Below are 24,243 nucleotides of genomic sequence, written 5' to 3'. Positions count from 1 at the left end.
TCAAAAGAAGAGTTCATTTTCTAATGAAGAGTTAAATCACCAATTACTAAGTGAAGACATTCAAAAGCAATGTTAGTATATGAAAGATATTCCGAAATGACCCTGCTACAGCACTATCTGTACATTAACTGCCCACTATTCTATCACCCCTGTTCGAGGTATTTCTGAAAATCAATAGTCCCTAAAATTATGTTACCATTTTCAAGCTATTTTTTCCCACTTGCTCTCAAAGCCAACTCATTCATCACATTTAGAACTACCAATACCAGTTTAGAATAAAAATTTCATCCCAGCCATTACCATATTTCTTTTAAAAGCTTCTGTTAGCAAGCTAGGGTTTATGTGAAATACTGAATGCATGGGAAAGAAAGCTTGACTAGTCTAAGAAATCTTCTAGACTGAGTCTGGAAAGTCATGTTTTCTAAAATATTTTTTAAGCATGCTTAGAATATTTTACATGAAATCTAGCATACTTACACAGTTTCAGTTTGTGATTATCATGCAGTCCTTTGAACAGGTTAACAGCAATGATGGAAAAAATTAATGATTTCTTATATAGACTGTTAAGACTGTGTTTATACTTCCAAAAGGGTTGTGGGTTAATCAATCGCATTTGAAGAAAAGTAATGAAAAACAAGCAACATCAGTTCAACACCCTGAAAAACAGACAGCCTTGCACCTAGACAATGCAAGAGCAGTGGACTGAGCCAAGAAAAATTAATCCTGAGGGCAATCTCACAGAAAAGCACAGACATATGTTTCGGTCTGCTGAAACTTTAAGCAAGGCAGAACATCCAGCACTGGAACTTACTGGTGGAGCTTCATGTGATTTCTTAAGCTTTGGGAAGCAAGTCATGTACACTCATAAGCACAGATCTCCATTTCAGTTCCACTTCATTCTACAAGTAGGAGAACTAGAAACTACTTAGGGCACTATGCATATTGGGAATTATTTTATATCTGAGATTATGGGCCACTCCCACATCTGCCAAAAAACATTAGGTGATCTACTGATGAATTTTCCAAAAATGCTTTCTTTGGAGAATTAAATTACCTTTGTAGATGCAGGAAAATCTAATCACTGTATTTTCTGAACGTGTTCCCTAGGACTCTCTTATAAATATTAATGCACAAAATCAGGGGCCAAGCCATCCCAAAATTCATACACTGTGTATAAATTTAGAAATCTTAATGTGGTATTAGCACACAGAAACAGTAAACATCACACTTGGTTTTTAATACATTTAAATGTTGAGTCTTTTGCAGTAGAATACTCCCAAGGGCCCTAATTAACCAAATGAAGATTTTTCAGACTAGCAAAGCAGCTAGATATGTAGATGAAAATACAGGCTAAGTAGTTTGAATTTTCACCAGTGACAAGCGTATGTTTTAATAGCTGTGCTTTGTAGATGCATGAGGTGAAATGACATATATTTTCTTTTTATTGGGTAGAACCGGGTTAGATAAGGTTCTTTAACATGAAAACAAAATACCTGTCAATTCTCCCATTTGTGGTTATATTAACATAAATTAAACTACTATAACTAAACAACCTGCAATGCAAGAGAGGAAGATTCAAAATTGATTGATGTCTGGCATCAGATAGGCAAGATCTTGGCTTCATGCTTATTCGGAAATTAATGACAGCAATTTGTTCATCAGATGACAGGTAGAATAAAATTAAAATTAAATAAACTTGAAATACCAAAATACTAAACAATATGAATCAAAGATGTCCAGTAAATGAAAATGGTTTCATCCACTCAGTAGATTAGCAGACAAGTCTCCCACAGAAATCACTTTGGCAGTTTAATTCATTAATCAAAGTCTTAGAAAGGCTGTTTAAAACTACCATGGCATCTATCTTTAGAGCAAATATATAAGTAAATACAAATATCACTCTTTATTCTGAGTGAGCTCCTGGATGTATCTTTAATTCCTAAATGTTAGTCTCCCTAAGCACACTTCTGTTGATATTTTAGTATGCCCCTAAAGGAAGGACCATGAACAGAGAATTTGTCACAATGACAGTAAAAACAATTCTTCAGGGTATACACATGATTGAAGCATTTTATACATTCATAATAACTTCATTTTTTTTCTAAAATAAACCCCACTGAACAAGAACAGTACTAACAGGCATTTTTAAAGGAGAAATTAAAGAATATTTTTAAAGTTTGCTGATATGTTGATATGTGGGCATATATTGTGTATATTATTTAACTAATTCACATATACATATATGCAAAAGGTTAAATATGTATTTTTAATTTAAAAAGCAGTATCACTGTTTTTTGATGCCTGTTTCAAAGATGGGAAGACAGTTATTTTCATATGTAAGTGCAAAGCAAAACACTTCTTTGTTCCAAGAAAAACAGAGTTTTGCTTTTACTGTTCTACATTTAAAAAAAAATACATATGATTCTACTCTTCCATTGAATTGTAAGAGAATGCTACAGATGGTTTGTCACATCTCGATTAGCTCATTTTTCACAATGCTCTTGTGACACTGTATCACTTACACAAGGTTTATTTGTCAAAATCCCATAGCACCTTTCTGACAACAGATGTTTTGAAATTCATCCTATTTTGCTTGGCAAAGACTTATTTTAATGGATTTGACAGTGTGATTTCAGTGACAAATTCACTGGTCATTCACCTCAGTTTAGAAAAACTAGAACCAGACTCTGGTAAATGTTCATTTTTTAACTCTCATAATGTATTTTAAACCAATCAGCCTTATTAAATGTGGTTTGCTTGGGGTTTTCCACAAATGATTATTCACTCAAAACTATCCTTCATAAGATGTTTAAGTGATGACTCCTGCCTGATTGTTTGTTCAATTTCCCTCTTAAATAGAATGCAACTTTGAATCTACAGGTATTCATTCCATTTATCCATGTATCACTTTGTGCATTAGGAACATAGATAGTAAAAGCTATGATAGTAATTTTTTTCAGCAGGAATTGTTACAGATGAGCAGTAATTCTGAGATCTTAATGCAAACCAATGGATAAATATCACCACTTCTCATCATGAATGAACATAAACTGAGGGGTCTGACACTGCAGATTTTACTGGTAAAGAGCCCTTGTTCTGGTTATTCCTGCTGAAATGTTCTGTGTCAGTGGCACAGGTTAACAGCAGAGTTATGTTATAATTCAGTTCTCTTATTCAAGAATGTGACAAAGTGCCTTATGAAAAATGAATGAATGAAAAAGGATGAATTCAAAAGTCTCTTTAAAGCCCCTTCTCACCTAAAAAAAAATGTTTGGCAGTGCTGCAAGACAGTCATCTCCTCCTCAAATGGTAATATTGTCAAATACAGAGTTTTCTCCCAAATAAGACTGCACAGGTGGTCAAGCACAATTGCTGTTAGCAAATCTCCCTAAACTTGTTTTCCTGAAGAGTATCACTTATAAAAATCCACCACCATAAACCAGATACTCTAGTCTTTTAAAGCACACACAGACTGCTTAAAAAAAACCAAAAAGCCACCATAAATTTTGCCACTCACATTTTCCTGCTTATCTTTGCTGTATCCCTGACTATCCAAAAATGACAAGATTTGGCTTACGTTAGGAGTTACAACAAATAATTTTACTGTAAGAAAGCCATGTAAAAATAAAATTGTGTGGATTTTTTTTTGATCTGTTTTTCAAATGTGAGCCATGGAAAAGAAGGAGAAAGCACCAATCAGGACAGTTCCCTGATTATGCTGAAAATTATCTTCCGACCCAACCTAAAGAGAAGCTGTAGTATACATACCAAACCACAACACATGGTGGCATTCTGTATAATGTAACAGAGGGTGGTTTGTACTTTATCATTGCCTGGTAGGTATTAGCCATGTTTGAAGTGATACTTAACATTTTCACTCCTCACAATAAAATCCTTTCATTATAAAACTACTTGTTTTCTGAGGACATAGAGTAAGCCATTACCATTTTTGAATGCTGTTGAATACCACAAAATTTCAAAAAGATTGCAGAAGTCACTGCGACACCATTTTACTCCTTTTATTTCTAGGGTTCTAATACAAAGTATTGGGTAGAATGCACTCACCAAGGTACCAGTTTTCTCCGCTGACTACTGATCATTTATCCTGAAGAAAAACTGCCTGCAAAACCTCCTGGTCTGCATGGCAAGGCCCTGGCTGGGAAGGGGCAACAGGCAGGTGTACCTGCACCTGGGCACCCACAGGGATGCCGAGAAGCTCTCCCACAGCTGCCGGCTGTGCCTCACCTCTCACTGTGCTCACTGGGAAGTCACCGAGCACTGGGGAGCGGGAACCATTCACTACAGACAGGCTGCACCTGCCAAACCATACTGGTGGCTCAGGGAAGGGGCTGGCGACGGGCGGGCACCGGACACCCAAAGCGCTGTGCGCTCTTTGTCCTTAAGAGAGCTGCACAGGCTCTCTTAAGGGGGAGACGCGGGGCGGCGGGCAGGGCTCCCCGAGGGGCTTCCTGCCCGAAGCACACCTGTCGTGCCCCACGACGGAGCCCCGGCGCACACAGCCGGGCAGCAAGGCTGGCTCCGGGGGTCTCGACCGCGGGTCCTCAGGCTGCCGCCCTCCCCAGCCCGCGGAGCCCTTGGCCCGCTGCCGGGGAGCCGGGAGCCGCCGGCCGGCAGGACCCGGGGCGGCGCCCGGCCCGGGAAGTTTCTCGCCACAGGTTTCCCCCTCCCGCCCGCCCCCCGGAGCCCGCGGGCGGGCCCGGCCACAGGGACGCACCTTGGCGCCGCAACCGCCGCTTCTTGAGCCCGAAGATGCGGACCTTGGAGAAGATGTCCACCAGGTTGCCATTGCAGAGCCCGCGGTTCTTGTTGGGGCTGTTCCGCCTCCTGCTGGCCGAGGGCCGGTCCCAGTGCTGCTCCCTCGCCTGCCGCTTCTGGCGGATCAAGCCGCTGGCGATGGCCGCTGCCATGGCTGCTCGCCGGCTCGCCCACGCCGGGCAGGGAGGAGGGAGGTGGCGAGGCGCTTAGCCCCGGCGGGAACCCATCCCCGGGGGCGCGGGCGAGCGGGAGCCTCCTCCGGCCCGAGGCGCGGCTGCGGAGGGGCACCCGCACCCTGCGGCCGGCGGGAGCTGCCGCCGCCGAGGGTCACCGCATGGGTGCCCCGCTGTCCCCCCCGCCGTGTCCCGGCGCAGGGACACCTGCTCGGGCGGCTGTCTGCGGGCGGGCTGGCGGAGCGGAGCGGAGCGGAGCGAGCGGGACTCGGGGCAGAGCCGCGCCCGGTCTGCTCCGGTCGGGTCGGGTCGATCGGGTCGGGTCGGGTCCGGCAGGCAGCGTCGCCTCTCCGGGCTGCCCCTCAGCCCCGAGCCGCCGCCGCCCGCTCGCCCGTCACTGCCATCGCCACGGCCGGGGCGGCTACCGCCGCCTCTTCCCGACTCCCGCCTGATGATTGCCAAGTGCTTCAGAAATCAGCATCTGGAGAGAGCAATCTTCTTCTCCGGGGAGAGCTGTAATCACGGCTCCTCGGTCCCACCCCGCTCCAGCCTCCCCTACACACACACACACACACACACACACACGCACACGCACACACACAGAGGCACACACACACAGGCACGCACCGCTGGAGCTTTTTTTTGTCCTCCCCAAGGCGAGGGGCGGCGAGGGTGCAAGCAGTGGAGGAGGGGGGGAATGGGAAAAGGCAGAAGAAAACAGCACAAGGGGGGAGAGAGGCGGAGGAACGGGGTGATGCTGATGTGATTTTCTGGTGGGAACCGGGAGGTTCCCGGTGGATCCGCCGCCAGCTGTCTCTGCCACCCCCCGCCCCCCCCCCCCCCCCCCCGTAAAGGTTTCCGGGTGCCTTCGTGCGGGGCTCCCTTCCCGGGGGAAGAAGGAGGGCCCTGCGCGCTGTCGGAGGGGCGTATGGCCCTCCCCGTAATCCTTCGCCCGCCCCGGCACACCGAGGATCCCTCGCACGCACCCTCTCTCCAGCTCCCCGGCAGCCGCTCCCTGCCGGCCGCACCCGGCGGTGACACCGGCACCTGTCCCCGTCCCCAGGCGGGGAAGCCGGGGGAAAAGGCAGGCGGCTAAGGAGACACGGAGCTCCGCCAAGGGCACCCTGCCCCGCGCAGCCCCTCCGCCGGCCCGCAAGCCAGGAACGGACCGAGCAGGAGGTGAAATGTGGAGGGAGACGGGGTTCTGCCTCACAGGAAGGTTTTGGAGCCGTGAGGAAGAAGTACATCTACGGGGCTGAGGGGACTTTAAACCAAAATACCAAAGGGATTGTAGCATGTAGCACCCACAAAGAGCAGGTGGATTTACTGCTCACCAGCACCGTGTAAAATTACAGGCTATGTCTTGGAGCACTTAGGGCAGCACTAGCCAAGCTCACTAGACACAGAACACCTAAGAAGTATCTGCCCTGAAAAGTTCACAAGGCACTGCAAATAGTAAATACCATGTAAAATAAGACACCCCGCTGCTTTCCTTTCATCTTTTCCTGTTGGCTTGTTTCTCTTTTCAAATAATGGTCCAAAGTTTTTCAGATTTACTTTCTGGAAGCCTAATGGTTAAACTTCCTGAAGTTGTAGCAAGCCAGGGGAAAGCAAAAGAAGGAAACAAGCAGCTACACAGAAAAATATGAAGTTATTCTATAAAGAAGGGCAGATGCTTGCACAGGCAATTATGATGTAAAATCTACTTTTATACGGTTTTCACAGTACTCTAATTTCTTATTAGATGGTTTTGTGGGGGGGGGGGGTGTTTGTTTGTTTTGTTTTTCTTTGTTGTGTTTTAAACAGGCTTGGAAGTGTAAATATCCATCCACAAAAATTCACCGCTTTGCAATATAGAACCTAGTATGTAATAATAGGTTCTTGTTTCGGCAGAAGCTTCAACTTCTGTGATATTGACCATTTTTCTCCTAAATCCTTTAATCTACAAAGTGCTATTTTTATACAGAGGGCAAAAGTGTATGGTGGGAACTCCGGTATACAGGGATTTTGTATTAATACTAGACCAACTAGGAACAGAACATGCACAATCGGATCTGGATAATACATTTTAATTCTATTTAAAAGTGTCTCTAAAGAGATTCAGCTAAGACTCATTGGATTTTCTATCTGGCAATTTTTACAGAGCAGCAATTTCCTTACAACGGTCACAATTGCCTTAACTAATGCAATTAGACAGAGAGGTGGTTATTTTAAAAATAAATAAATACATTTCAGTGTAGCGTTTTTGCATACTGCTTTCTTTTTTCCTTCCTTCTCAAAAGTGGACAAGACACGGAGTGGCCTTTCTTAAGACCCCTCGAGAGGGAAGCGCTCCTCTGAGAGCCGCCCCAGTGGCCTCCCCCGCCCGGTGTCCGGTCCCCGGTGCGCGGTCCCGTCCCGGTCTGTGTCTACCTGCAGCACCACGGACAGCGGAGCAGCGACCGGCCGCGCATGGCACACGGACACGCCGGGGCGCTGACAGGACACAGCCCAAATTCAGCTCGACTTGGCTGCTGGCTCCAAACAAAGGAATGAATGAGAGGGAGTAGACTGGAATAGAGGCCAACCACCCACTATCTCTCACTTTCTTAGGAATGCAGAGATATAATACATACATATAACCCTAACATTTGCATGAGAAACTCTCTCCAAAAAGGTATGAGTACCAAGTTCCTCTTCATAGTATCCGATGATGCTATAAAGTAGATACGCTATCCACTACTATTGTTCCTTTCTATATTTTCTTTCAAACACTGGGCCCTTGCCAAAACACACTGACATTTCTCGACAACATGATGATCAGGGTGATGGCAAAGAAAAGCAAAAGAGAGGGCAAAAATGGGCGGAATGCCTATAGACACAGAGAAAACGTGTTTCTTACTCCAGAGATTAAAAAAATAAAAATAAAAAAAAAGCTTTGTACTCACATCCCAGAAATGCAGAGCAGTTGTTTACAGCTCGGGGTTTTACAAAGAAAACTCAAGAGAGCCATCTGGTGTCCTAACCTGTGATAAAATGTGTGCAGTTCTAGTCAAAGTGAAGGTTCTGTTAACAGATGGATTGTACAAGTATGAACATATCAGTTACCTTAAAGACTAGGAACTACATGAGAATATGCATTTAGGAGAAATGGATATATCTTAGTTATGACATTTTCTACATTAAAACAGAGTTTTATTTCTGACTAACAAAACTCTGGATATGAAAACAAATTATTAAAAGCCAAAGAGGGGGAGAAAAATTTTCAGTGCTTTCTATTCTCCCATCTGTTAATTTCTTACTGGCAAGTTAACACACATTCCACACAAATTATCTCCTCCTAGATATCCTGAAAACATTCTTGATATCAAAACTGAACCAAAATCAATCAAATAAAGGCCAGAGTTCTTCAGCATATATTTTCATATATGCTAAAATATATCAAGCATGCATTTTCTACAAGTGTAAAATATCAGACTATTACATTACTACTAAACATGGTTAAGTTCCATGAGCTCTAGTGAAGTTTTTATTGCACTTGCTTGCAAAGAGTAGGGCACACAGAGCTCACTTTCCCAGTTAAATACACTAGAAGAAGATGAGATAAAATTGGCTTACATTCTAGAAGTCATTAATAAAGTATAGTGAATCTAGATGCTCTTTCAGACTCTACAGAGTTGAATATTGGTTTGGGTCTTTGAAAATGTTTGGGTTTTTTTCCTTTGGAAGAGCTTGTGTTCTATAGCAGCAAAAGTATTAGCACCTTACTCCTTATACCATTCAAAACAGATAGGATGGTCAAGGGGTAAAAATACCAACTTAGGCCTAACAATTGAAAGGCATGCATGAAAGTACATCAAGACCACTGGGAGAATTCATTATTCCAAAAGTAGACATTTCAGGAGTGGAAAAATTACTTGTTTCTAAATTGTGATGGATTTGTTTAATTACTCTTACGGTGCTTCTGATCAGACTGCAGACTGATTGCCAAAGCACTGTTTCCAGCTGAAGTTGTGAGTCTGATTTGTTGCTTCTGATAAAAAAAAAAAAAAATAAAATATTGAAGGTTGCTGGTAATTTTGGTGGACCATAATGAAAGTGTCTAAATTCAATGTACATACTAAAACCCCTCCACTCCCCCAAATATAATAAGAAAATGTGATACAGTCCTACAAATAGGATTATTCATGTAATTGCAAACTGGTATCTTCCCAAGGCACACAGTGTGTACATATGGGGTGGATAGGTGTCAGTACGCAACAGTAATTTTCATTTTTTGATGTAATTTTCTTGGGTGAAAAAGATGCAGCAAGAGAAATAATGACTTGAACAATGTGAAACATAAAATCTATGTTCTTACTGCATAGTTTGGTATTTAATTGTACAAAACTGAATAAGCTAGAAAAACTTTTGTCAACTTAAAAGATTATATTTTTCATGAGCAGACCAGTATGAACATATTAAAACATAGATAAAAGTTCCCTTTTCAGATGAGTTATGTGCATTCTATGTTTGTAAGAAGACTAGTATGGAATGTTTGTGCAATGAGCTGTAAAGAGTTTAAATTAGGTCAGTTTTATATGTTCTTGTCTATTAATCTGGATATAATTCTCCTTGTAAGTTATTGTTAATTTCCCAAAAGGTAATGTACGATACAGCACTGAAATTTAAAATCCTTAACACCCTGAGCACTTGATGCTTATCGATTAGACTTTGAAGAACATCAATAACAAAATTTGTTAAACATGATAACATGCTTCCCAGAATTTGGATTTCTATCCTTTCACACTTCATGTCAAAAGCACTCAGCTTTCAGTCTTAGAATTCACAATGTGCTTGAGGAGCCAAAATCATACCTGTTAAAATTTACTAAATACATTGAAGGTCCTATGGAATCACTTATTTAAATAGGTCAGGTGAATCCCTTTAATTAAGACAAAAGTAAGCTTCCAACTTGTTCAAAGGACTGTACATATTTTAGCCAACTTCTTCATAGGCTTTGGACTTATTTGACCTTATGTATCCAACTCATAAGAAAAAACATTAAAACAATTCCTGTACATACAAGAATAAATTAATGCAGCATGCAAGGAAGTTCAGCATTAGATGACTGGTTATGCAGAGAGCTATCACAACATTATATTCAAATACATAACACTATTCAAATACATAACACCTACGATGCTGCCTGTAGCAGCTCAGGTGCAATACTTCATCTGCATTGACCATTCACTTCTTTCACATATTTCATTCATTTCTTTCACATATATCCTGAGATACATCTGTAACTCAAAGGACAGAGTACCTCTATACTACATATTTTCTTATTCTTCAGACATTACATAATTCTTAGATTGCTTGGGTGTGCTTTTGCTTTTTTTGACTTTGCTGTCCCCCTTCCCTATCCAATGCTAAATTGCAGTGATTATCCTGCAGTACTGAGTCTCATGAATATTCCCATGTCAAGTAAAATACTTGCTTTAATTCAGAGTTTAATTTTTTACTCCATGGGCTAACTCCTCATCCTTCAACAGGGGAAAAAGGTGGATGAAGATTCTTAATGCAGTTTTTAACAATTGATCTTTCAGCCAGGTAAGATGCATGACTACAGCTGCTAACTTTTAGCAGAGCTCCTGTGATATCTTCCATGACTCTTCCTATTTCTCATTCTATCTGCCCTCTACTTTTGATACCAATTTTTTTGAGACCAAGTGAACAAAAGAAAACAGCTGGGTTGACAGGAGTATCTAAACAGCACACAATTCATATGAGGATCTCCAAAATAGCTCTCCCAGGCCCAAGTCTCTTTTAAACAGTTAACAACAACAGTGAAGGAAGAAAAAAAAATAAAAAATAAATAATAAAAAAATCAAGATTACTTTCAGTGTATAATCCAAAAAAGTAATTAAAAACTAAATACATTGTGGTTTCTGCTGTGACATATGTAAGATTTTAAGTTATGAATTAATCTCTATAAAGAGAGGTTCATAATAACTAATAACAGAAACACGTTACCAATAATTTTGTTCTTACTGAAGCCAAGAGCAGATCAGCCACAAGACTGCTTTGAACAAGGCTCTGGTGACACAAGCCAGAAAAAGGACTTTCATTAAGGAAAAACAAACACAAACACCACCCCAACCCCCCCCCCCCCCCCCCCCATCTTTAGTCCACACAGCTGCAGAGAGCAATTTAAGATTTAGAGGCCTAAAAACAGCATGAAGAGCTCCTTCATTAATATGCACAGCTTAAGCCAACATCTGTTGCGTTTACTTATCTAGCCACAGCAGGACTTGTCTGCTTTGCCTGACTTCTGAAACATGCAACAGACTTGCTGTCATTCTACCAAAGTAACTGAAAGTCCCTGTAAGGTGAGTCTGCTTAATTTTGTTCTACAGAAACAGAGGAAACGCTGTTCCTAAGAAATTCAATCTCTACACTGAATTTTCTCTGGAGTCAGTACAGCTGGCAGAGCATGTAAGCTGCTATACCTGTTTCATGATACTCTGCAGAGAGGATTTCCTGCACCTAGGACATACTTACAAGTGGATTTCTTGCTTTCCTTGAAACAAATAAGAAAACACATGTCAATATGAGAAAAATTGTGCAATATTTCTGAGCCCTTAGAACAAAGAAGATGTTGGATTTTGACCATCCCACAGAGATCCAGGAGAAAAAGCACTTAATATCCATTAAAATAAAACACTGAATAGAAAAGATTGTATGAGCAGAGATATACATAAATTGCTATCTCGAGAAGCAGATGGATGATTCCCCTCAAAACACACCTAATAATCTTTTAAGCATAAAAAGTAATTTTTACCACTGATAGGAAGAACTGGAGCATGTCTGCCCATGCTCTTGAATGCACACATGCACACACAAACACATCCACAACACCATTTTGTTTCTTGGAAGAAAGAATGAAAAATACTCCCTGCCAAATAATCTAGGCAAAAAATGGTCTTATTTTCTGCTGTGCAGCCTAAAATTGACACTGTGATTAATTTCACAAAATAACTTTCAGATAATCATCTTTTTTTGCAATTATTCTACTATTTATTTTTTAATAACTTTTGCTTTGCAATCTCTTTGATACTATTTTTTACAAGAAAAAAAAACAAAGAAAAAAAAACAAACAAAAAACCCCAAAACAACAAAAACAAAACAAAACAAACCCCACCAAAAACCAAAAAACCAAAACTAGCATCCTGTTCTTTTCTTGTTCAAGGGGGAATGCAGTATTTCTCTGGGTAGTGAAAATGAGAGATAGTGCCATATTCATCCAAAGGGTGATCCTTGATCCCCTCTCAGATCTAATCACATAGACATATCCCTTCCCTTGTGGTTCAGACACAATCAATATTCTCTGAAAAGTGTCCTATTCTGTGTTCCCCTTTCCAAACAAACAGAAAATTCAGTGCATTTTCTAATATTTTTATTGAATGCAATAAATTAATGACAGACATAAATCTATGAAAAATAAGTATGGCAAGCTTCTTTTTAGTTAATCTAGATTTTCAGAAGTATCTGACAAGCTAATATTTGTTCATATTAGCATAGGAACAGGTTTGTCTTTTCTCCCCCTCAATGTTTCTTTTACTCTGTATTATTTTCTTTGACTGAAAGATTTTCTTTGCATTAACACACAATTGTTTAGAAAAAGATGCAAAGAAATCTATTACAAAAAAAAAAAGCCAGGAGGAAACTTTTTAAATATCAGCCTTCTCTTTTATCTTTAATAATCAGTTTAATTCAGCTTCATTTACAGCAGTGGTACTTGCTGTATTAGCATTTCCATTTTACTTCTTCTGAAACAGAACCATTGATTTCTTCTATACTTCAAGTCTTAAAAAAACCCCAACAAAATCAGTAATGAATGTTTTGACCTAAAGAAAAAAAAGGAATTTAATAACTTCTGCTTGCCTATCTTGTTACTTATATGATCGAGAACATCAAGACTAATTTCATAGACTTTTGCTGTCTTTTTATTTATTTTGTAGACATGATAGATAGAATATAATGAATACTAGAATTATTTTTAAATCCTGAAAAAATTCCTGGCTATTAGTTCAAATACCATAGCATTTATTATTATGGTAAATGTGGTATTATTTATTATTACTTATTATTAAAAGTGGTAACAACATGAATACTTCTAACATAGTAACCTGATTTTACAACCCAGTCTTACAAAGCCAATACAAAGTATCTGTCAGTTAAGACTTAACTCATCAAAACCTTTCAACATAATATCTCTCTAATGCGCAGTGCAATTATCTGATTTGCCAGCAGTGGACACTGTTTGTCTAGTTATTCACAGATATATTGACTGAGGAATATCTTGCAACACATACTGGCATATTTTTCTTTTATTCCTTGCACTGCAAGTAATTAAATATAAAAAAAAATATAAAAAAAAATATAAAAAAATGAGTTATTGGTACCAGACACAAGCTGAGTAAAGATTGTGTGGTAAGAATATTTTTCAACATCTGTGTAATACAATACTGCCCCTTTCTTAAAAAAAGCAAACAAACAAACAAAAAAACCCCACCAAAGAAACCAACTTTAGGAAAAATAAATATAGACTTATTCACATGGGCCTGCTTTTTATCTTAACCATAATAATTTCAAGTTGTAGAAGATGTTCTGATATAAAAAATAATTCTTTGCTTGTATTTTTCATAGAGTGATGTTTATGACAATGAAACTGTACAGCCTTTGCATTTTTCTAGAAAATTCTTGCAAATAATGAGATGAGCAAGCTAAAAAATTCTAAGGAGAATATTTTCTTCAGTATCCCATACCATTTGTTGAATAAAACAATTGTTCAAGATCTGCAAAGGATATGTTTTACACAGTGATATTTTTACAGGGACTTTGACATTTAGCTGAAGAGTAGGTTTTTGGTTAGGATGAAAGAATAGATAGCTATAAGACCAACACAAAGAGTTGCAGAAGGTTTAGTAGAAATCAGCCTAGCTAGCTGGAAGACAGTTTCCATTCATCTTAAAAATAGAAAGTAAGTCTAAGCATTTAAAAAAAGCCATGCACAGGTTCAATCACATATAATATTATCTTAGGCACTATTGAAAAAGTTGCAGCAATCACCTACTTATTTCAGTATTCAAATGATTCATTAAGCTTCTACTAAAATGCCTATCAGTTTAATACTTAAATAAATGCAGTTCTCATGTAAGAATGTCCAGTATCTTAATAGCATAATTAGCTAATTTTCTGCCTAATGCAGCTGAAACTTCATAAACAGGGCCCAACAGTCTGCTGCCAGTACAATGCACACAGGACACCCACAACATCTATCAGAACTATGTTTTTTGTCATATGAAAAGTCAGTTGTATTCAGTGGTGGGATCATTTGAGATCTGCCCAAGACTATTGTGAAATTGCCTGCCAGAAAGCTGGGAACTTCAGATGTACTGGTGTGAGATCTAGTTTCTAGCAGGCTGCATTCCAATCTCTGAGAACCTGGAGTATCCACTTGGTCAATTACCTTCTCAGTCTTTTATTTTGCAAACAAAAGTGACTTAGAAGCCATTAATACATGAACAGGCAACAAGAATATTTGGACTGAACTCAGAGACTGCTGAAACTTCCTTCCAGTCACTTCAGATCTTCAACCGGCTCAGGCTTTGACACCGGTAGCCAGAGCACTGTCCCTTCCCAAATCCTACTCTTCCCAAGCCATCCGCCTTAAAACTGAACTCGCTACTGCTGCATAAGGTTTGTCTTCAAACTCAGTCCCCTGGGACACATTTATTACCAGAAATCTGTAAGCATCCTTTGCATTGCCCTTTTGTGTTCAGGTAGGTGTTGTATTTACTGAGACAAACTTAAATTAAAATTTATCAGCCCAAGTCTCGGGGCTTTTTTTTTACTTATTTCCAGACTTAGTTTAAACTCTGTGGAAGCTTGATTTAGCTACAGATGTAGGGAGGAAGAGCTAAATTAATATCAGGAAACAGCTTGATGAGTGGAAGCTCTCTTTCATGCAATCCAAACTGTGCTCTGTAAATAATAAGTGAGAGGTTCTGGCTATGCTAGACTGACAAGGAAGAACAGAAGTCATTAAAAACAGAACAATCTGGCAGCTAAATTGCTGTGAACCTTAGCTCCTTTGCTAATATTCTCTCTCTAGAGACAAAGCAACCCTTTCTGAGCCTTAAAGCTTGAAGGCAAACAATGTACAAACAATAATTTATTGTGAAGAAAAGAGGAAAGCTTAAAATTACCATTGCAGTTTTACACATGTGGAACAGGGTACTACACTCTCTAAGTAGTATCTCTAAGTCAGTATCTCTAAGTATCGCTCATATAAGTAAGTTCTTGGTGATTTTGTTTGCTCTTGTGTAATACAAAATAATTGTGCTTTGATGCCACTCACAGTTTTTAAAGTCGCTACTCACTACAGGCAGATCAACTCTGCATTCAAGCTGTTTTAAAAATAAATGTTCTAATTAAAAAAAAAAAAAAAAAAGAAGATGACCAACAGCAGCAGACCTGGATCTGAACAGTATATAGATATTTCTAAATCTAATGGTTATCCCTAGACAGAAAAACATTTCAGTGTTACAACAGGATCTTTTAACTTAAAGATGTATGCATGTATGTATCTTTAAAGATGTATGTATGTATGTATCTTTTAACTTAAAGATGTATGTTAAGATGTATGCAAATAGAGGATTAAAAATATTTTACCTGATAAGGTGCCTGAGCACAATTTATTTCTGAAATTATTCATGGTTATAAATCAGCATATTTAACATGTGGAGCTGCTGGCAATTTAAAACTTGACTGCTTCTTACATGCTTCAGATGACATGGGATTTTCTGTAGCACTGCTAATCTTTACCACTTCCAATATATTTCAATATATTTTCTGATGACCTTGATTTGTGAACCATGACATTCAAAGTTTCCCTCCAATGGAAGAAAATCTATCAATGATATAGAGACTCAAATATTAATATCAGCAGTTGCCTGACAAAGCTTAAGCAATTTAGTTATCAAAACACTTCTCCAAAGATCTTCACAGGACATAATTTCTTACGGTTTTACTTAAAAATATTTAGTTAATAATTATGTTTTAGAAAGGCATAGATTTATATATGAAGTGAAAGACAGCTACACACAATCTTCCCATTTCCAAACATGAAATACTAGACCAGATTCTGGAAAACAAAACCTCAGATAGCCTATCAGGAGTGAATCTAAATGAAAAGATAGGTACAAGATGGAAGTGCATAAGAAAAAGTGTCTTTAAAAGTTCTCAGAATTTTTTTTACAAGGATAAAGGAATTAAGGTTTTATATATGTATACTGACACATGTGAAAACACACAAATGATGAAGAGACTAGAAAATAATATAAATAAAATGTTCTTCAAAAAAATCTGTGACAAATTTAGTGATCTAAATTTCAAATCTATCATAACTAAATTAAGACTATTTTCTTTATTCCAACTATTCAAGAAAACAAATGAAACTACAGAAAAGCCTTTCTGAACTGAAAGAACAAATCTCTTTTGCACACTGAAAAATAAATTGGCCATTTTTTCTCTATGAAAATAATTGTATATGACAAAAATTACCAGAAAAATTGTACTTATTTCTTTAAAAAATAGAAAAAAGAGAATTAAAAATTCAAGGAGTATCATACTGTTGCCAATCAACAAACCTGATCTTACTGAAATGGAAATCTATAGCATAACTTATGATATATAGCAAAGTTAGAGCTAATGTTTTAACAATTTAAAAAATTGGCAATAGACAAGAAGGATAATATCTAAGAAAAGACAGAGTGATTATCATGGAGAAGACTTGCTATGCCTTTTTCTGATTCACTCCAAACAAATATGAGGACTTTTTTTCTCATACAAAAATTAAGGGAGACTGGTGGGTTTGCTGGGAAAATCCCCTTCATAAGACAATCACCTTAACATGAATTGTCACAGAGTTTCAGTTAACAGTGGTATCAGCACCCTGCATGTACAGGCGTTTCTTCAACACATATTCTGAGCTGCTGAGTCCAAGACCCTGTTCCTTTTCCACTGGCCTTAAAAGTAGCTTTTAGATTCAGATTCCTAAGCCTAATTCTGCCTCTCTGAAATGCACTGTTGATGCTTCAAACACAATGAAGTATTTAAGTTCCTATACGGGTTTATACCAACAAAAAAATTTGAGATAAGCTTTTTAGAAAAAGAATTTTTCAAAGTTATTAAAAAAGCTACCAGTTTTCAGTAGTTAATAAGTGGCTGTTTGAAATAGGCTTTCTGTTTTCCAGCATCAGCTGAAATATCCTGGATTTCCTTTTTTTCCTGCTCAGAATCTCATGCCCACCAGAAATCTTTAGGCCATTTAAATTTTCTCACAGAAGCCAGCAAGGGTGCTAATTAAAAGATTATGTAAAATAGCTATAATGTGAAACACTGTAGCAATATAAATTATCAGAGATTACCACCTTTCATGCATTCAGTTATATATGCTGAAACTTCCAATATTTTGTATTGTAGTGCTGATCATTTCTCCTGGTTATTCAGTGATGCCCGAACACATCCTAAGACAGATCTCCTTTCTCTTCTGACTATACTTAATCAACATTTGAACAAATAAACAAAAACTGATTGTACTTTTGATGTACTTTTTTGCACATAGGGGCTCCCATAATGACCTTATAGCTGAGAGGAAAGTAACTGCAGATTTATTATCTAGCTAGCAGAAATTAATAGTAGTGTGAGCATCTATTCTCTGTGATAAGAGCTGGCTATCTCTCCACTATTTCTCTGCAGATAAGTGGCAAGATACTTGCCAATGATGGGCTTTTGGGATGGAAGTGAGGAAGTGAAATTAATGCATTAGATGAAAATCTGAGATGCTCTGTGTTGTAAAGCCTTCCCAGCTTCCAATATATCTTCAGAGAAAAAAGAAAGGCAACAGCCATTTTCACACACTCTGAGTTTGAAAGAATATTTCCATTTTAAAGCCTCTTACATTAAAATACTATACAATCCATCGGCCTTTTGTATGAGCTTAATGCTAATTTTGTTCATTGAACTAAATCAACTATTAAAAAAATATTCTTGATGCAATTCTGCCATAAAATTAAACACCATACCTTATTTAGACACAACACACAACTTGACTCATTCTAACTATCAGCACATATTTACATTGCCTTGGTAAAATGAATTTTAACTTCATTTGGATTTAAAGGCAGGCTAGAGATAGTGCCCTGCTCTGGGTTGCTCTGCTCCAGATGAACACAGAAGTGCAAGCAAAAAAAAGCCCCTCTATTTTTCCAAGATCTCTTTGTGGATGCACAATTTTCAAATGTATATTAGTGACAACCATCTGATGTTTCCTAAAATGTATTTTCTCTGTTTCTTTCCTCTGCTTGGTGGACAGCACCAGTAATCCTCCTATTTCTTTGTTCCATTACTTTGGCTTTGTTAACTTTGTATTGCTCCCAAAAAAACCCACAACCTTTGCACATTGTCAGCATTCAGTCTGTGTTATTTTTGAATTATTTTGTTTTGGCTCCCCTATATACAAATCTCATTCTCTCCTTTGTGGCAGAGCTTTCCTTTGGAAACCACTGAAGTACTCCCATAGCGTTACACTGCTTTGTATAGGTGGTATCTCTTGTAGGGCCTGAGCCTCTGTGACAGATTCTGCAGCCCACTGGTGATCTCCATATGCTAAACATTCCTGGTTTCATCACCTATCCATCCCACTAATGGCTTTCTCCCACAATGCAAAATACTAGGAGGAAATCAGCATCAGAATATTTGTAAAGCTTTGACATAGAGCACAAAGCTGTACATCCTCTAATATAAATTAAACTATATAGACTACCTAACTTTAGTATCAAGTGGGGCATATTCTCAGTGGTGTCCATGTAGTATTAGTTTTGTGGTAATTACAGTTACTAATACAGGAAAGGAAATGAACTCTGAAGAACAGTATGTAGATTTTAAAAGACAAAGAACAGTCTTTTTTATTATACACTCAATATTACTGTCAATTAGAGGCAATTTACTTGCTTGTCCTCTGCCCACATAACGTGGCAAATAAAGCAACAAACACCCTAAACCACACGTTTAGAAAATCAAAATTTTATGAGTCAAAAAATAAAAAAATTAAACCAGTATGTATTCTTTAAAAGTCAAGTTCATAGAGGCTAAGAGTCTAATTCACTTATAATGTTGCCTTAACTGATAACTTGAAAATTGAAACTACTTGTTACTTTATGACAAACAATAAACAGATAAGCCAGGTAATACAATCTCATTCAGAAGTTGAATGTTGCCCGATTCCCCTTTCCCTACTGTCTAACCAGCAGGTGGCACAAAGGGTAAAAATAGTGCTTAAGCTCACCCAAAACACATTATTATGTATTACAGTTTCCTCACTACAAGACCAAAGATAATTCCTTTATTTTTTATATAATACTGATTCAAATCAAGCTCCAAACAATGCTAATATTATTCAAATTTTTGAAAAAACCCTTATGTTTATTATGACCCCTTAATAAATATTCAGCTAATCTAAGAAACATTGCTAAGAAAACACTGTGGGAATTAGCAGGGGGAGATCACACAGGAATGTGTATATAATACATACAAGCATTAATAACACTTTGAGGATTCAGATGTGTGGTTGATACAGAAGATGCAAAGAAGTAGACTGAGGTCACCTAAACTTCATCACTAGAAGTTTGAAATTTAGGCAGGCTCCCTCTACATGGATCAACTTGTCCAAAGGAGACAAACACCCACAGAGACTTTGGAAAAATCTCATCACCCTCTACTGATTATAAATAAATCTGTGATCGTAAGAATTAGTTGAAACAAGAGGGAGCCATTTAACAGCTTTGGTACAACAGGAACATTTTTGCATCTAGCTTCTTACAAGGAGCTCTCTGACCTTGATTTAGGTTTAATAGCTGTCCCCTTTTCATAGTCCAGGTCAAGATTTTACAAGCCTCTTTTGTCCAGCTTGCAGATAGATTATCTTTACTCTCTCAATCCTGTATTTTGCCAACTATTCCTTCTCTTCTGGAACTCTGACTCTCTCTTCCCAGGTGTGGGAGAGATACTGTGGAAGCTGTTCTTTCTCTGCTGGAGGTCGGGTTCAGACCAGAACCAGAGAAGACATGAAGCAGGCTGAAGCTGCTTTGCCTTGGAGCCCTCATGTTGTGTCAAGCTGCAGTTGGCATAGAGCCATTTGTGTGTTGAATCATAGAACTGCTTAGGTTGGAAAAGACCTTTAAGACCATCAAGCTGGTATGAAACAGGAGAGGGAACATTGATTTTTTTTAGCACAGTCAACTTTGTGTTTATATGGTCACAACTTTCTGTAGATACAGTAGGAAGATATTCAAATGAAAAGAGCAGTGAGAAATTAAAATTCATTACCTACATCTATTTTAGCTAAATTAATTCCCATGGAAATAACTGCATTCAAATCCTGCAAGAGTCATTTTCAGTAGAACATCTGGACATGCTAGATTCATTGTAAGAAGATCTCAGAGATTAAGGGTCAATACTAATGATTTATTTTTATTTTATTTTTTTACTATCCTGAGCAGTAAGAATGATAAACAACTTTTGAGGATTATTATGCTCTTGGTTAATTTGGTAATACTTTATTAATCACCTGAGTTTTTAATCTTTGTGAATCACATGCTATCAGATATGCTTCCAGTACTTACCAGTGGCAGTAATTATTGAATGTGCTTTCTGTCTCACCACCTTCTGCCTCCATTTTTTTGCCCTCTCTTGCTTCTTCCCTCTACCCACAATCTTTGCCTTTCCCATCAGAATTCTAAATCCTGTTATTCCCCCATCCTCTAAGGAATTTTTAGACCAAGAACTCACTGGGCAGGATGGAAAACTGCCCTACCAATAGGAAATGAAAGCCAGGAACCTCTCTTTCTTTTGTTACAAAGCTACCAGCTTACCTGCTGCTCCCTTCTCTTAGAAGGTATTTGCTGCACAGGGCTACAGCCTGAAAAGAAGAAAGAGATTGTCCCTTCTCATTGCCGGCTTTGTAAACTGTCATTCCCAAACCACTCCTCTCTGCATAAGGTGTGTAGCTAAAAATCTCTTTATCCATACAGACATCTATACATCTCTATCTATAGTCCAAAGCAAGTAAATCTATAACTGCAGAGGCCCTTTTAAAAAATGATCCTAATTTTATTTTGTGCTGGCTGTGCACCATAGCAGGAGAAATTGAATAAAATCTAATGTTTAAAGTAACAAAGAAAGTTCTGAGCCCAACTTACAGGAAAACTGTAAATACCAAGTGAATAAATACAAACAATTCTAGAGTAGTTTATAGCACTATTGAAAAAAACAACTAAAATTGTATTTTGTTAGTACAGACAAGGAACTACAGATGAAACAAATTTTATTCACAAAATTTTTTGGCTTGACAGGTATACTGGCTTTGCATGCTAATACCAGTAAATGTATGTTTAAAAGTCACATGAAGAAATTAAGTCTTTTCATTTTAGTTAAATAAACAAGCATTAGAAGAAAGAATGCTTGAAAGGAACTAATGCTCAGGGATGACAACTCTGCAACCTATTACAGGTGGAGTTGACATGGCTTTAAAATTAATTTTAAATTAGATACACAAAAATCAAGGGATCTCATTTTCTGGTCATTTGTGAAAATCTCAACTGTCCATGCTATACCTATAAAAAGTTTGCAATACCAGCCATTATTTTGAATATCATAAAATAAATATCTACAGTATTTTTGGATGCAGAAGGAATTGTCATTTGACATTAGTCCCATGTTGTTGTGGAAAGGTGATTTTTCTCTGGTTCAAACAAAATTTTATTTGAATGCAGAGTTTAATATGTTAGCATACAAAAGGATTATATTCTAGTCAGCAGAAAACCAGATTTTTTTTTTAATTTTTTTTTTTCCTGACACAGCCTAAAAACAAGAGGTGTAAATGCAAGGAATACTGTCAGATGCCTGTGTTAGAAGCCATTTTAATGAGAAAGATTCACAGCAGGTGTCTTAACCATTAATAAACCCAAGAACAACGAATTAAAAGGTTGACAGGCAATTTGGGAACATCTAGCCATTCCTCACTTTTTGCATATAATGGTGCAGTAGAAGCAAAATTAATTGCCATGTCGATGTCATCAAGATGCACAAAAGAAATGTCAATGATTAGTCAGAGAATGTTCCCACCAAGACACTGAATATGTTCAGACAACTTCTCCCCTTTTATGCAATTTATCCTAGGCTTTGAAATTCTGGAAGGGGCAATAAGTGCAGCACAGCAATGGAGAGACAAGACTAGGGATCCATCTCTTGTTTTGAAAGTGATTAGAGGTATAGAAATGCAATTTTCTGGTCACAGAAGATACAGTCGTTCTGTGGATATGAAAGGTCTTAGCCAAGAGAACATTTCTCTTTGCATTTGCTTTGTGTCTGTTTAGACAGATATTCAGTTCCTGAACAAAATGCTGTTTCATTTTACATTGATTCATCCACTTGTCTCCAGCTCCCTTAGTTGAGCACTGCTTCTCTCTTTACAGAGCTTTAGGGGGAGTAAGAGCAGCTCACACATCCAATAGCAAAAATGGCATTAGTTTTAGCAGGTTAATCTGCTGGATATTCATGCTGATCCTGCTCGCCATGTAGTCACAGTGCTGGAGGGCAGAGGAGAGGAATGTGAGACCACAAAGAACCTGAGTCCTCCCAGATGAATGACTTTATAAAAGCTTGGTATATTTTCTTAAAATGTCTAATGCTCTGTAAGAGGTGGTTGCCTTACATGCTCAAACTTCTGAAGTTTGCATGTTAGTCTAGCAGCTGTTAGCAGAAGTGTTACTGCCACTGGAAGTCTATGACTGTAATATTCTACCACAAGGGCTTCATAAACATTTAAAATATTTGAGTTGCATTTTTTAAATCAATAGAAAGCTACTTTAATGACTGTTCCTGAGGGTTTTTTTTTTGTAAAGAGACGGTATCTCATGCAAATATTTGGGCTATTTCAAAGTCAATGCCAGGGACATACGATGATTTAAAGACTTTCTATATTGAGAGAAAGGAGATGCTGTGGACTCAAGGAATTTTCAGACTATTGTGTTTTGTTCACAAATGTTCTTCTACAGTTCAACCTTGTGATTACTAGACCAGCTACTAACTTACCTTTAGAAAACAAAGCTATAGAATAAATGTTAAACCAAATTATTTTTATTTACCCTGTATGTGATTTTCGTTTTCTGAGAAAATATAGAGCAGTCTGGCCCAAGTCTCAGTCATGACTTCTGTAGCACAAGGCTTTTAAGGTTTGACCTCTGCACTGGAGTTCACTGATACTTTGCACAAACACTGTCATTCAATGGGTGAATGATTTGTGGTTCTGTGGCTCTATCTTGGCTTTCCATGTGTAGCAAATGACTGGCTTTAGTAACCTACATACAAATTCAGATAATTTACTGCAGGTTGTAGCAAGGTGGGGTTTGGCATCTTCTCTGAAGCAACAAGTGACAGGACAAGAAGAAATGGCCTCAAGCTATGCCATAGGAGGTTCAGGCTGGATGGACATCAGGAAGAATTTCTTTGCTGAAAGGAAGCATTGCAATGGCCTGCCCAGGGAAGTGATGGAGGCACCATCCCTGGCAGTATTCAAGAAACAACTGGACATGTCCCTTAGTTCTATGGTGTAGTTGATGTGGTGGTATTCAGTCAGAGATTGAACCCAATGATCTTGGAGGTCTTTTCCAAACTTTATGATTCTATGACTACCTTAAATTGTTCACTGACCTGTTTCCCCAATTATTTCAAACACGTAGATTCAATGAGTGGGTTGTGTGAGACACAGAAACTGCATATTTCTATTTGTTATAATGTTGAAAACCTCTTTCATACCAGCCCACTTCATAACAAGTGCTTATTTTTATTACAGTGATAGTACTAATGAAGTGACTTTTCAAGGAATCAATGGCAAAATGTCAATGATTTTGATAGATCAGACCCAAAATAGCTGCCAATTACAGTACTCCAAATTTATTCTGAATGTGTTTAAAAATGTTTATCTCTGTTGAGGCAGTTGGGGAAGAGCTGCCTGCTATTTCAGCTTGAAATTTTATTTTTTCAAGAGGAAATATGAGAAAAGGATAATAAAATACTGCATTATATATGTTTTCTGCTTTTCTGTTGTGGTGGATCAGGGTACATTATATGGTTAGATGGCTACAAGCTCTTCAGAAGAGACAGGAAATGGAGAAGAGGTGGAGGGGTGGCCTCTTATATTAGGGAG

At 38.3% G+C, this 24,243-nt stretch overlaps 1 protein-coding gene across 8 annotated transcripts in view; it reads right to left on the bottom strand.

The window, feature by feature from the left end:
- FGF14 (fibroblast growth factor 14) overlaps positions 1-24,243 on the bottom strand; it is a 379,461-nt gene that overhangs the window by 118,478 nt on the left and 236,740 nt on the right. The window contains exon 1 of one of the 8 annotated variants that reach the window (XM_058827518.1): positions 20,909-20,927. The exons of 6 other annotated variants lie outside the window; for them this stretch is intronic. Coding sequence is in view for 1 of the 2 variants with exons in the window: in XM_058827471.1 (XP_058683454.1) it covers positions 4,736-4,928 (193 nt within the window). In the remaining variant the exon portion in view is untranslated. Of the gene's footprint in view, positions 1-4,735; positions 4,929-20,908; positions 20,928-24,243 lie in introns of those variants that run through there. One more of the 8 variants, XM_058827471.1, reaches the window with a different exon arrangement.

This window comes from Poecile atricapillus, chromosome 1 (assembly GCF_030490865.1).
Source record: "Poecile atricapillus isolate bPoeAtr1 chromosome 1, bPoeAtr1.hap1, whole genome shotgun sequence".
NCBI classification, from domain to species: Eukaryota; Metazoa; Chordata; class Aves; order Passeriformes; family Paridae; genus Poecile; species Poecile atricapillus.
Note: the sequence above shows the minus strand (reverse complement) of the source record. Positions and strands in the feature narration are given on the sequence as shown.